The following is a 15,551-nucleotide window of genomic DNA, read 5'->3' as shown; positions in this document are numbered from 1 at the left end:
TGGGGTTTATATGAGAAATGCTTGCCATTTTCCTAAGTAAAATAGGGTTTTACTTAGGCAATCTTTATGAAATGGAATGAGTGGTTTATGAGTGATATTAAGAACAGATCTTAATATTTTAGGGGGAATTAGTGAATGATTAGGGGAAATATGAAGGGGAGTTAGTTATTCAACCTTGTCTCACCTGAGCTGCATCAAGTATAATGTCTGTCTTGCACTTTGTGATAGAGATAAAAATTAACACATTTAGAGACATAATATATCACAAGTATCATTTTGCAACACCATCTACCTACCCTGCCTACTTTGGCCTAGCATTTTTTCTTCTTTATTTGGGTGCACTTAGACTAGCAAACCCTTATCAACTTTCATTTTCTTTTCATGGTAAGCCTACCTAAGTCTGCACTTATAACACCCAAGGGCTCAGATTAAACTGTTGAGCTCCTTTTTATTTACTCTACCTATCTACTTATCTGCCAAGATTAAACAGTTTGGTCAGATTTTATTCTCTATCTCTAAAACAGGAAATTCAAATATAAACTAACCAAGATTAAATTGTTTGGCCATTCATCAATTGTGGCATAAATTAACAAGCTGCACACAATTGCTTATTACAGAAAATGAAATAGTAGTGGCCTTTTAGACTTGCACAATTTCTTGGTCTTCCTTTGTTTGGGGTTCATTTCTACTCATTTTTTGACCATTTTATTCTTTTTACCCTTTGATTTTTCTTTTAGGGTATACCCTCTTCACATTTTTTACATTTTTTTTTATTTTTTGATAATATGGAAAACCTTTGCAACAAGGAAAGGTATGAACATATTACAGAACTCATCAAGTCAATCATTAAATATGACACCTATTGGTATACGAGCATAACAGAGTCTAGAAAATTTGGTGATAGGATGCGGTTTGTATACAAAAGTTGATTAAAAAATCCCATGGAACTAACTTTAAAAAACATGGTTTATTTTTTGTTTTGAAATAATATATCTAATAGAGGTAGTTGTGTGGAAGCTATCTGCAATACTGTAATTACTTACATGATACACCTTATGAATGCGAAATCACATTGTTGATTTCAGAGACATAGCAAATAGATTCTACTCCTCTATGCTACTTCACCTCTTATATATGTTAAGGAGATTAATAAATAAGTGTTGGTTCGAGCAGTTAATTTAAACAAGAAAGAAATGAAACTAAAACTGAATGGAAACTGAAAAAAATAACATAAGTAAACACAATATTTTACGTGGTAAAACCTTGACAGTGTGTCAAGGAAACATCCATGGGGTAAGGGATTGGATCTTTATTTGATCAAGAATGATTCTCCATGATTACATTCTCTCGGGCATTCACCAGTTTTATAAGAGTCTCTCCTCTGTTACATAACTGCTATTAGTTAGCAATCTCGTTACAAAACTAACTGGTAGTAATCACTAAGATTTTACCCATGATTACATGTCTTGTTGTCACATTTCAACAAACTCCACCTTGACAACAATTTTCTAATCCCTTGCCCATGCCCATTCATCATCTCTTCTACAAGCCAAGAGAAGCCAAACACCATCGCAACTTCTCTACTGTAATTGGCTTCATGAATATGTCTGCACAATTCTCCCGTGTATGGACCTTCTTGAGAGCTACTTTTCCACCATCGATCATGTCTCATAAAATGATACCATACATCAATGTGCTTGGTCTTGCTGTGATAAGTTGGATTTGTAGCCAAGTGAATAGCACTGTTAGAGAATATATTCACTCTCTCTCCTGCATCCTTTCAATCTCATCAAGTAGACCCTTTAACCAAATTGCTTCTTTACTGGCATCTGAAGCAACTATATACTCTGCTTCAGTAGTGGATAATGCAACTATTTCTTGAAGCTTTGACATCCAACTAATTGCTCCACTTGCAAGAGTAAAGACATAACATGTAGTAGATCTCCTTTTGTCCAAATCACCTGCATAATCAACATCCACATATCCGCAGACTGATCCTTCACTACCATTAAAGATGATGCAATGATCACTTGTGCCTCTTAAATATTGAAGCACCCATTTCACTGCTTGCAAATGTTCTTCACCTGCATTTGCCATGAACCCGCTAACAACTCCAACTGCATGTGAAATGTCAGGTCTTGTAGATACCATCGCATACATTAAGTTGCCTACAACATTTTCATATGGTACATAAGACATATACTGCTTTTCTTCATCAGTTCTAGGACTCAAAATCGAAGAAAGCTTAAAATGGGAAGCTAATGGAACATTAACAGGTTTCACACTATTCATACTGAACTTTTCAAGTACTCTTTCCACATACTTCTGTTGTGATAACCAAAGCTTACAATTTTTCCTGTCTCTGTGTATCTCCATGCCCAAGATATGTTTCGCTGCTCCAAGATCCTTCATATTAAACGTCCTAAAGAGCTGAGTCTTTAACCTGTTGATCTCTTCCATGCTTTTGCTTGCAATAAGCATATTGTCAACATATAAAACTAAGATAATGAATATGCCATTGAAACTCTTGAAGTATACACAATGATCATACTCACTTCTAATAAAGTTCTGGCTCACCATGAAGGAGTCAAACTTCTTGTACCATTGCCTGAGAGATTGCCTCAGGCCATACAATGATTTCCTAAGCTTGCAAACTAGTCTTCTGCTGCGATCTTGTACAAAACCTTCTGGCTGTTCCATATATATCCCTTCATCCAAATCACCGTGTAGAAAAAGTTGTTTTAACATCTAACTATTCTAACTCAAGATTAAGTAATGTAGTTAGTGCCAACACAGTACAAATAGAAACAAGTTTTACAATTGTTGAAAAAATCTCATGAAAGTCAATACCTTCAGCCTGAGAATACCCTTTTGCTACCAGCCTTGCCTTATACCTTTTGATACTTCCATCAACTTTTCGTTTCAATTTGAAGACCCATTTGCATCCAACAACACTTCTCCCTTCAGGAAGTTCTACAAGATCCCAAGTATTGTTCTTGGCTAAGGAATTCATTTCTTTTTCCATAGTTGTTTTCTATTTTTCGCTATCCGTATCATCTACTGCTTCTTGATAACAAGAAGGTTCCCCATCTTCAGTAATCAAAGCAAAATACAAAGCAAAATCTTCATACCTTTTGGGAGTTTTTATTTCCCTTGTATACCTTCTTAGAGTGATTGGTTGCTGAACTAGTTCAGAAACTTCAACAATTTCCTTTGTATCTTCATCACATTTTCCTCCAGAAGTCTCTCCTTCCTTTCGACTTTCGAAAAATGGTATAGCCTCCAACTGAATTTGTTGATTTGGCAATACATGTTCCTGTTCAATTCTTTCAACATTTGATCTTAAAAGAGAAGTTTCATCAAATGTTAATCTCTACTAATGACTATCTTCAGTGAAGTAGGATCCCACAACGTGTATCCTTTCGCCGCATAGTCATACCAACAAAGACATAACATTTCGATTTTGGATCTAATTTTGAACACTGATTTTTAGGAATAAGAGCATAGGGATCACAACCAAATATCCTTAAATGTGAATAATCACAACACTAACCTAACCAAACTTCTTCAAGAATTTTACAATTAATTGCTACTGAAGGTGATCTGTTAACTAAATAGCAAGCAGTGGATAGTGCTTCTGCCCACAGCTCCTTTTGTAGGTTAGCATTGTTGATCATGCTTTTGGCCCTTTCCATAAGAGTTCGATTCATACATTCGACAACACCATTTTGTTGAGGAGTATAAACAACAATTTTATGTCTAACAATTCTTTCATCCTTACAGTATTGTTCAAATTCTAGAGAAGTAAATTCACCACCATTGTCAGTTCTTAAACATTTAATTGATTTGCCTGTTCTTTTTTCTACCATTGCTTTAAATTTTTTAAAAACATTGAATACATCAGCTCTCTTTTTTAACATAAAGACCCAAACTTTTCAGGAGAAATCATCAATAAACGTCAAGAAATATAAAGCACCTCCATACGATACAACATGAGATGGTCCCCATAGATCAAAATGAGTATAGTCCAAAATTTCTTTACTATTATGACTTCTAGTTTTAAACCTCTGGTTACACTGTTTTCCAAACACACAATGTTTACAAAAATCCAACTTCAAGGATTTTAAATCAAGAAGTAATTTACGGTTCATCAGTACCTAAAGACCTTTCTCGCTCATGTGACCCAATCGCTGATGCCATAGGCGAGTACCCTTTTTTTTTTTGACACGATTGTTGCTTCACTGACCTAAGTATTTCCTTTGAGTCTGTAAATATTTCCAACCTTTTATGCTTTCATAACAACTAGGGCGCCTTTTGAGACTTTCAACACTCCATTCTGACCTGTAAACTTATAACCATCTGAATCCAACACTCCCAAAGAAATCATTTTTTTTTTCAATTCAAGTACATGTCTAACACTAGTTAATGTTCTAACTGTGTTATCATACATTTTAATCCTGATATTTCCCATCCCAACAATCTGACATGAAACATTATTACGCATAAACACATACCTACCATTTATAGCTTCATATGAAGTAAACCAATTTCTGTGTGGACTCATGCAATGAGAAGCACCAGAGTCTAACAACCAACTTTCAAAATTCTGAGAGACATTACATACAGGGAAAGTTTCATCTATCATACATAATTCTTCAGCAGATAAAACTTCATCTATCATACCTGAATCAACTTGATTTGCTTCTTTTTTTGGATTTTCAGACTACTTCCGTTTCCAATAGTCTTTCTGTAGGTGTTCAATTTTATTGCAATACCAAAATTTTGCTTTACACTTTTACCCTTTGATTTAGACCTGGAAGAGCCCCTTGTTTTCTCCCCTTTTTCTTTTGACCATCCTCTGCCTACCATGGCTTCTAATGCAAAGGTTTCAACATTGGACTTCTTCCTTACTTCTTCAGCTAACAGAACTCCCACAACTGAATCAAATTCCAAGGACTTAGTTGTGTTCAAACTGATAGAGGTAATGAAGTAGTCCCATGACTCAAGTAGGGAACACAACAAGGTGATAGCTTTATCTTATTCCCGAAATTTAACTTCCATATTCGACAATTGGCAAATAAGTGTATTAAAAACATTTAGATGTTCTACAATTTTGTACCCGCCTTCATTCGAAGACTGTACAATTGTCTTTTTAGATAACTTCTGTTGGTTAACGATTTGGTCATATATAAAGTTTCCAGTTTTCCCCACAAACCAACACCTAAAGTTTCTTCAACTATATTGAAAAGAACTTCATCCGTCAGGGATAACCTGATGGTATTGAGAGCTTGGGCATCCAAGTCCTCCCAGTCCAAATTTGTCATGCCAACAAGTTTTTTCTTCACCCCGTCTAATGCTTTGTGCAACCCTTGTTGCACCAACAAATCCCTAACTTTCAGTTTCCATAAAGCAAAATTGTTTTTGCCAGTGAATTTCTCCACCTCGAACTTTGCATTCGTCATTTTAGCCATTTCTTTCTAATTTGCTTCTAAACTTTGCTTCTTGGGTTTATTTCTGAATTTGAATTTCTCCACAATCTGCCTTCAACTAAAGTTTCTTTCTGATGTGGATTTTCAACCAAAAAAAAAAAACTAATTATGTTGCCGCATTTTTCTTTAACCCTGATTTAATTTCCAAAATTTCTTTTATCTTACTACACAGATTGATTACTTGAAATATACAAGAAACAATTTCCAAAAAAAGAATACTTCAAACCCTATTTCTTTCTTTTCAAAATTCACCAACGCTCAAATTTTTTTTTCATTTCTGCTGATCGAAGTTTCTTCTGAGAACTTTTGATTCTCAACAATCTGCTGTCTCACGCAGGCAGCGCTTGCGATTGCAATTGTCGATATCTCTCACCGGTTATGTTGATCTACGTTTCCTTCCGACGACAGATCTTTATCTCTGCAAACACAACGTTCTGTTTGGGCACAATTGCATCTCTTCTTTCTCGGCCGTAGAGATGTTCAACATTCAATAGACGGACTCTCTTCCCTCCGGCGGCACGTAGCAGCAATCGAAATTGCACTTTTCTCTCCGGCGCAAGGTCAACTTCTCGGCTACAGTCTTTTTTTTCAGCGGCTATTTTCCAGACAGACGGACTCTCGGCTTTTTCCAGACAGACAGATTCTCTTCCTTTTCTCGGCGGCGGCTCCTCTCATTTCAAAAAACCGAGCGGGGCTCAGTGACATCCTTTCAACGGCTTTTTCCAGACAGACGGACACTCTTCCTTTTCTCAGCGAGAGATCCTCTCCGCTCAGTGACAGCCTTTCAATGGCTTTTTCCAGACAGACAGATACTCTTCCTTTTCTCGGCGACAACTCCTCTCCTTTCAAAAATCCGAGCAAGGCTTCTTCACTTGACGGTGGCAGCATTCAAATTTAAAAAACCACTGTCTACACTGTTCTTCGGCGGCCGCAGCATCTCCCTTCGGCGCATTTGTCTCACGGTTATGCTGCAACAGACTTCTCAACTCACTGCTCACTCAATAGATTGCTCTGATACCACTTGTTGGTTCGAGTAGTTAATTTAAACAAAAAAAAATGAAACTAAAATTGAATGGAAACCGAAAAGAATCACACAAATAAACACAATATTTTACGTGGTAAAACTTTGACAGTGTGTCAAGGAAACATCCACGGGGCAAGGAATTGGATCTTTATTTAATCAAGAATGATTCTCCATTGATTACATTCTCTCGTGCATTCACCAATTTTATAAGAGCCTCTCCTCCGTTACATAACTGCTATTAGTTAGCAATCTCGTTACAAAACTAACAAGTAGTAATTATTAAGATTTTACCCATAATTACATGTCTTGTTGTCACATTTCAACAAAAAGGAAGCTTTGGAATAAACAGACCAACAAAATCAATAATCAAGAAACTCAACACAATCAGATTGAGATGACATGCCAAGGAGATTAAACTCTATTGTATAAGCATGTAAAGCCTCCAAGAGGTATTGAAAATTGCCATGGCACTCCATTGAGACTTGAAGTTCAGACTGAGATGAGTACTTACCAACATAGTTTCTAATTTTACAACTATGCTTTAGGATCAGATCAGATATGAAAGTCATTCTTCAATAATTTAAGAGCATCGTTGCAAATATCAAATATTTGAGCCGAAGTTCAGACTGAGATGAGTACTTACCAAGATAGGTTCTACTTTTACAACTATGCTTTAGGATCAGATCAGATATGAATGTCATTCTTCAATAATGTAAGAGCATCGTTGCAAATATCAAATATTTGAGCCCTTTTCTACGAATTATATGTACAAAAATACCACAAACCAAAAAAATATATATGATATTAAGCCTACTGTTTGAGCTACTTAAACAATTCAAGAAAGTAGCTTGAGTATTTACAATGTAATTACTGATTTCTGATTCCATGACAAATATGCCTTGGGTTATGTTGCAGACATTACTAAATCCTAACTTATTCAACTGATCGAATCAATAGTTTGATGATGTGAACACATTAATTAGGCACTCAACGTTCTCTAGTAACAAGTGGTGTAATGTGCAGCTCCTTCCTCAGCCACATCACCTACCCAATAAACTTAGCAGGGGTACGCTTGAGCATCGCAACTCCAATTGGATAATTTGGGCTCTGTAAAAAAGAAACACCACCACACCATGAGAGGTGAATTTTAGCACCCTTCTTTAATGTTGAAAATTAACTATACATATTTGAAGCAACTTTAACAGCCCAAATCATTTGAGTGCACGGTGTGTGAATAAAACTCAATTATCCTCATGTCATCCGATGGTGTGCTTCTTGGGATTATTCTACAATATAAAACCTCTTCTTACAATGCTCAACTTCCAATAGATCTTAGAGGAAAACACAATGGTGAAAATTAAAATCACTAACCTTAAGGCATGTCCCGGCATCAAGCTTGCAGATTGGGTATTCTTGAGGACAGCAGTGGTAGTGATCATTACAGCAGACAGCAGATTCAAGAGGACAGCAGCCCCAGCCAAAACAGTAGCTGCCATAGCTATATATACAGCAGCAAGTGCTACTTTCTGGACATAAATAATAGTCATCACATTTATTTGGTGGCTTGATGGGTGAGGGTGGAGATGGTCCTGGGTTTGGAGGATTTGGGCCTAATTTAATTGGGTATGATGCTTCCATTGCAATACCGCAGATACCATTTGAGCTATCTATGTTTCTTTGCATTCTTAAGTATCCCTTCTCACCCCAACTTGATCCCCATGAGTTTTTCACAATCCAATAGTCCAACCCGTCGTCCGACCCATAACCAACTAGTGTCACACCATGGTCCAGGTTGGTTCCACATGTGCCTGTAAATACACCCTGATGTTCAACAAAACAAAGAAGGGTCAACCAGAAGAGAAACAAATAGTGGATTGTAGAAACAAGGTCTCTTTCATGATTGCTTATAAGTGAAAATTGAAATATAAAAGTAATGCTATGAATGATAGAACAAAAATCTAATGACTTAAATGATCCCAAAAAATTCATAAGCGATTAAAAATTTTAGTTTTTGGTCTTGCCTATAATAAAGAAAAATTGTTCAGTGGATTTATGTCCCTTAGATATCAGAGTACTCTGTTTTCTTATCACTTCATACCTTCATTTACCGTCTTTTATCCAAAATAATATAAAATGTTCACAACAATTTTTATTATCAGAGGAATTGACAGAGTAGAGGAAGCATACAGCTGTATAGAATTGGAAGTCACGACCACCAGCTTCAATCGCCACACTGATGGGTTGGTTTGCTGCAGCCTTCTTAAGTGCCTTCTCATCATTGTGAGGCACATCTTCATAGTCATCGATGGTTACCACATGTGCATTTTTCTACAGGAGGAAAAAAAAAATTAATACATGAGTCAAAATTACATATAAGGAAGGAATTTTTTTGTAGCTAGAATTCGAGCGGTAGCCAATGTTAAATTTAAGCAGAATTATGGTTATTGTCGCTAAACAAAATATAAACATTATCGCTCTATAAATTTATTGCTTTGAAATGCTAACAACATTATGGCTCTATGCATTCACTACATTGAAAAGCCAACAGCAGCTTGGTTGGTTGTCAAGCAGTTTTGTTTGTAAGCTAAGCACAAATGTTTATAAAAAACTGATTAATAACACTGAAAAACTATTTATTACAGTGGAAGAAATATAGTGTGTCCTGATTAAAAATCTAAACAAAGATGAAGTCTTGACCTGCCTATCTATTGCAGTGGAAGAAATATAATTTGGGCTGGTTAAAAAAGCAAACAAGGATCAAGTCCTAACCTGCCTTTCGTTATTGGACTGCTCTCCTATTGAGATACATGGCTTCTTGATCAGGCCTGAGCCATGTTCAGGTGTGGATTGACAGTCAAACACCTCCCCTCAATCAATATTCATAGTTAAGATTTAGCTATAAGAAACTCATAGCATGCAACCATGGTTTCCATAACATGATGAAATTTAAAATTCCAAGATTAAGCAAGTAATATTCATCTAGTGATGTGCAATGGTAATTTTGATTGAGCAAAGTCTTATTATATATATATATATATATATATATATTTCTAGAATCTGGTGGTACAATTTTTTGTTAGATCATTATTTTCATTGTTTGAAATGTATTTTTTCAGAGTCCTGAGAATCTCCAATCCATTAAATCTATACAGATTTAACAACTCAAATTTGCCATCCAACTATTTTTAGACAAATTTTAGGCAAAACTCATAAAATATATATATATATATATATACCCAAAAAAGCAAAAACATAAAACATTCAGACTGTGATATTTGATTCATCTTGATTTATATTTCCGGCTTTATTGATTTTAGGATTTCACCAACTCTTATAATGGAAAATCCTAGAATTCAGGAATTACCAGTAAACATATAAACTGTTTTGAAGTTATTAGGTACCAGATTTCACAAATATCTTAAATATACTAGTAATTATTGAGTGAGCTTAGTGATTAAAAATTTGTGCTGCTTCTTAATGGTTAAAAAGCCAAAAATCAAAATCCAAAGGGATTAAAGTATTTAGTCAGAATCCAATCATATAATCAAAAAATTCATTTGGTTGGCTAAGAACATTACACAGTATCCTGCCATCTTCCAAATAAAATTCAATGGCAGGAGGATAGAATAGTTACCCTATTTATGTCGCACTGGGAATCGACCCCCTTGTAAGGATAATCTTTGTCGCTGTCAATACCTCCATTGTTTATGATGAATTCAAAAGCATAGTCCATCAAGCCACCATTGCATCCCTGGTTGTAAGAAGTATCACAGTCCACTAACTCTTGTTCAGACAGAGTAATCAAATTATTCGTCACAATTTGGTTTATACCTTCCACAGCCGCAACTGCCGAGAATGCCCAACAACTTCCTGCGCAAACATCCCAAACCACAGGCAACCAAATACTCGATATGAGGTAGGCATATATGTTTTCTTAATATAAAATTTGAATTTCATATTTATCATACATCTCTCAAAATATTATTTGACCTTTTCTTGAATTTATGTAAGGATCTTAATGGTTAAAAAGTTAAAAGGTAATATGTTCAAATTCAAAGAAACAGACTACCTGCATTTTTATAACTTTGAGCAATCAAAATAGTTAAGATCATACGTTTAGATAAAAAAAAATAGAGTATTTACATTTTATAAATTTTTAGTAATCAAATAATTCACTAAGTTCAAATCCAAAGAAACAAAATACTTGTCAAATAATTGAAAATCATAAATTCAAATCCAAATAAACATAGTATTTATATCTTTATAATCCTTATTAATATGAATATCTTATTTTGCAAAACAGAAAAATCTCATCTTTCCCATCCTGTAAAAGAAATATTTCTGACTTAACAATGAATTTATTCTTACATCATTAAGAAAATATTTTCCCGCCTAAAAAAATTTGGTTCTTCTGCTGACGTACAACTCACCGCAAGCGGCTTGATTCTTCACTTTTGCCACGGCCCCTTTTTTTCTCCAGTCCACACTATCTGGCAAAGTATCGCCAACATTGTACTGGTATCTAGGGCTCGGAGACTTCCTCTTTCTTGTGACATCAGATCTGGCTCCCAGGTATCTCGCCTTGAATTCTTGGTGTGTAAGATCTGCAAATTCATTGAGACCCAGCCAGTATGATAGGTTCCTCTGGTTCTGCGCATCGATATAACGCAAGTTATCCTTGAAAACAATAAATCTCTTGCGTTTGTCATCCAGTGAATTGTCTGCCTTTCTGTACCTGATCAGCCATGATTCATACATTTGCCAGACTTTATCATCCGACTCCAGATCATTCGGATCGTACCCAACAATTGAGAAATCTCTCGTCGCCAACACGACAGCACTGCCGCCCACCACCAGGACTGCAACAGCAAGAATCCATGTTTTCATGGCTGACTCTACTCAAAATTTAACAAAGATCACAGATCTATTGAAATCCAAAACTCAAGTAGCAGTTTCTCAGAGAATGCATGCATACTACTGCACTGAACATATAGGAATAAGGAAAATCCAGGACTAAAAAAGAGTAGATGAGGCCTCTAGCTTGGGCTCTGCTACTTCTAAGAATAACTAGTAGATTGGCTCAGGTTAGTTAATCGCAGCTGGTCACACGGCCATGACAACTTTCAAAGCCAATTATTGACGAAGGTCGCGCATACTTCCTGAATTGCCTCCAACTTTTTCCTTTTTGGAAACGGTGGATATAGACTGAAATTAATAGTGAACCTCCACTCTTTCTCTCTCTAAAGTGACACATCAAACTCATGATTGAAACACGTTGATATCTTCCACACTTCCGATTTAAATGATAAGAAATAGCCTTTATGGTTAGTTTTAATATATTTATTTTATGTCAATTATAGGGTCACATGAATCTTTAAAGAAATAATTTAATCAAGGGTTTATCATTAGAGTTGAGTAGAATTTCTAATGAATGGTTAAAAATATAATTGAACTTTTTAATATGGTTGTTTAAAATTAGAATTGTATTGGTCATTGTTTCTATATTTATTTTTTAAAATTAATTATTAACACTTAAGTTAATGATTTTATATTTAGAGATATTTGAGGTGTAAATTTATTAATTTTTATTATTAATTGAATTATATTAAGATGGAGTTGTTTTTTTGGATTTTTTACACTGGGACTTCAATGTATGTAGGGCACTTGAGTGTATGTAGGGGTTACCAATCAATCCAAAAAATCTCACTAAAGACAATTCTTATTAAGTTTTGCTTTTTATCAAATTATTATTATAATGAGTGCAATCATATAAATTGATATCCAAACACTTACTTTATAATACATCTCACATTGTCAAGATTTAAAAAAATCATAAAAAATAACTAAATTATAACTATAAATTATTATTATTTATTACAAATAAGTTAAATATATATAGCGAAAAGAGCCATACACGGACCCACTTGGTGCGTGCTTTGCAAGGAAGCATCGGAATCGACAGAACATATATTCATGAGATGCCGAGCAACAATAGACCTGTGGCGAAATCTCAGGGCGCATATAAATTACACAGGAGAATGGGAGGGACAGGATATCACTAGTGCATGGAATGATTGGGAAAAGAAAAACAAAGGGACCAAAGTGATAAACCTCCCCATCATTATTAACTGGGCTATTTGGAAATCAAGAAACCGAGCCATTTTTGATGAAAAGCCCATCCACTGGCCCTTACTCGAAGCTAGCATTGTTGCTGCCCTGAAGGAGCTGCCCGATCCTACCCCTCCGCCTTCTCGACATCCTGTTCCGCCTCCACCCATCGACCCAAGCATGCCTTGGGCATTTTTTGACGGTGCTGCAAACCAACAAAGCTGCGGAGGAGGTTTCATACTCCATGTAACAGAAAACCATCATTACAACATCAAGGCTGGCCTGGGAGTCGGAACAAACAACTATGCTGAACTGATTACACTTCGACACCTTCTACACTTTGCATTAAGACACCATTGCATTAACATCAATATTTATGGAGATTCTCAGATCATTGTTAATTGGATTAATGGCACAGCTATATGTCACATGCACTCTCTCAGCACTATTCTACAAGAAGCACTCGATCTCAAAGCAGCTTTTAACCATATTTCTATCTCTCATATATACAGGGAACACAATAAGGGTGCCGACAAACTTTCCAAGGAGGCAGCGCTGATGGACAGAGGACTATGGGAGATTACAGAGATTATTGATCAACAGGAGCAAAAATTCTATCATCGGCCATATATAGATCCAGGATACCCAACCCTGGACCCGCAAATAGCTCACTAAATATATTTATGTTTTGACAGCTCTTTACAGACAATACTGTTATTTTGGTTTTTGTTAAGATGAACAGCATAATAGAATGAACTGATAGGCATGCCCTGCGTGGTATTGCACAGACAGCTTTTGAAGAAAATCTGTTTATAACAGACATTTATGTAAAACTGCTTATTATTGAAATATATATTGATTTTTCCAGTGGAAAAAAAAAGTTAAATATATATAATTCAAAAAAACATGTAACAAATTTTTTAACCATGGAGATTCACCCTCATTTTATCATGAAGATTCTTAATCTATAAATAGGCTTTCTTACAATATCATGGACCAATAGTATGACTTACTAATACCACATGCCCAAAAAATCATAAGTGATGTTCATATGGCATATGTTCACATGACAATTTTTTAACTAATCAATTTAATTAAATTAGCATAACTACTTTTGACATAAATCTCAACCTTTGATTTGTGATTACAACTAAGAATATTTTAGAATATTTAGTGGAGGGTTATATCCTACAATCCACTTGTCTATTTTGGAATAAGACTTTCCCAATTTTAATTTAATTATCAATAATTATTAGATAGATTCTACTGCTTTAACCTACACTAAATATTCTAGAATATTCTTAGTAGTATATACAAATCAAAGGTTGAGATTTATATTCAAAGTAGTTATACCCATTTTTCCATTTCAATTAAATTGGTCAATTAAATAAATTATCATATGAAGTGAGTTGTGATTTTTTTGGCATGTGGTATGGATAAGCTATGGTATTGGCCCATGGTATTGTATCAAATCCTATTTAAGATAAAAATTTTCCATGGTAAAATAAGAATAAACTTCTTCCATGTTTTTTTAAATGTATATATGTTTAACTTCTATATAATTTTTTTTATAATAATAATAATAATAAAGTTATAATTTAGTTAATTTTTTTTTTTTTTTTTAACATGTATCATGAAGTGTGTGTTTTGATAATTATTATGGATGGATGCCTATCAATGTTTACCACTAACTATTTAATAATTATGCCAATAGGCATGTCTATTTTGGAATATGACTTTTAGAATTTTAATTTAATTATCAATAATGGTAGGGATTTAACTTCCACCAAATATTCTAGAATATTCATAGAATATTAGTAGTAGCATGAACAAATCAAAGGTTGAAATTTATCTCCAACGTAGTTATGCTCTTTTTTTCCCTTGATTAAATTGATTAGTTTAAAAAAATATCCTATGAACAAGTGTTATATGAGGTGAATTATGGTTTGTTGGGCCTGTGGTAGTAGTAAGTCATGGTATTGGCTTATGGTATTGTAACAAAGTCTGTTTTCAAATTAAGAATCTCCATAGTAAAGTGAGAGTAGATGTCCGTGGTTATCTTGTTTAACTGTTATATTAATTCTTTTTAATAATAATAATAATAAAGTTATAATTTAGTTAATTTTTATGATTTTTTTTTAATTTCAGTAACATGATATACATAATGAAATAAGAGTTTGATGTTTATTATGATTGATGTCTCCATTTAATTGATATAGCTAGGTTAGTTAAATTAAAATTTGGAAATCCCTATTCCAAAATAATCACCCATATCATCGTAATAATAATAATAGTAACACTAGTAACACCAACTATAATAATATAATTTACACATAACATCTAAAAAAAATATGAATAACAAAATAAATATTCCAACGGTTAGCCATAAAAAAATATATTTGAATATCATATTAAGTAAAATAATTCAATATCAACTTCACTTATGTTTTGAAAATAAAATATTTCTTATTGGAAATGTACTCTTTAGGGGCTTTGCTTGGCATTCGTCAAGGTTGTCCCTTATCACCTTTTTTTTTAGCTCATCATTGAAGGATTGAGTAAACTAATTATGGATGCAATATCAGAGGGTAGAATTAACGGAATACACTTTGGTCGGGAGATGACAATAACTTACACTTTATATTTGTAGATGCTTTTTTGTTCTTTGGCCTGGAGACTCTTGAGGAATGAAAGTTTTAAAGGTATTTTGCATTGTTTCTATGTAGTGTCAGGCATGCAGGTCTGCCTAGACAAATTATCTTGTTTTAGCAGCAAATTGGAAGAAGCCCAAGTGAATTTGATCCAAGAATTTTTTCCTATGAGGTTTGGTTTTTTAAATGATGGCTTTAAATATCTTGGATTTTTCTTAAAGCCTAACAATTATCAAACCACATATTGGTCCTGGCTTGTTATAAAGGTGTAAAAACACA

At 34.4% G+C, this 15,551-nt stretch overlaps 1 protein-coding gene across 1 annotated transcript; it reads right to left on the bottom strand.

The window, feature by feature from the left end:
- Positions 1 to 7,204: 7,204 nt before the first annotated feature.
- LOC149141669 (cysteine proteinase mucunain-like) lies at positions 7,205 to 11,744 on the bottom strand. The gene is made up of 5 exons (XM_089447099.1): positions 10,944 to 11,744; positions 10,148 to 10,383; positions 8,701 to 8,841; positions 7,885 to 8,334; positions 7,205 to 7,620 (listed from the first exon to the last, which is right to left on the bottom strand). Exons 1-5 carry the CDS (start codon positions 11,398 to 11,400, stop codon positions 7,558 to 7,560), a joined length of 1,347 nt encoding a protein of 448 aa, XP_089303225.1. The 5' UTR covers positions 11,401 to 11,744; the 3' UTR covers positions 7,205 to 7,557.
- Between the last annotated feature and the right edge of the window lie 3,807 nt (positions 11,745 to 15,551).

The sequence above is a fragment of the Pinus tabuliformis genome, chromosome X (genome assembly GCF_031772625.1).
Source record: "Pinus tabuliformis cultivar Carrire ecotype Pingquan chromosome X, CPIR1, whole genome shotgun sequence".
NCBI lineage: Eukaryota > Viridiplantae > Streptophyta > Pinopsida > Pinales > Pinaceae > Pinus > Pinus tabuliformis.
The sequence above is the reverse complement of the archived record's forward strand: the minus strand, read 5'-3'. Positions and strand labels throughout refer to the sequence as shown.

What these genes read in the sequence shown, in the direction of transcription:
- LOC149141669 (XM_089447099.1), bottom strand. Translation starts at nt 11,400, where the DNA reads ATGAAAACATGGATTCTTGCTGTTGCAGTCCTGGTGGTGGGCGGCAGT. An exon ending in GAAGAATCAAGCCGCTTGCG is followed by an intron (nt 10,384 to 10,943) that starts GTGAGTTGTACG and finishes ATGTTTGCGCAG; the next exon opens with GAAGTTGTTGGGCATTCTCG. An exon ending in CCCAGTGCGACATAAATAGG is followed by an intron (nt 8,842 to 10,147) that starts GTAACTATTCTA and finishes TTCCTCCTGTAG; the next exon opens with AAAAATGCACATGTGGTAAC.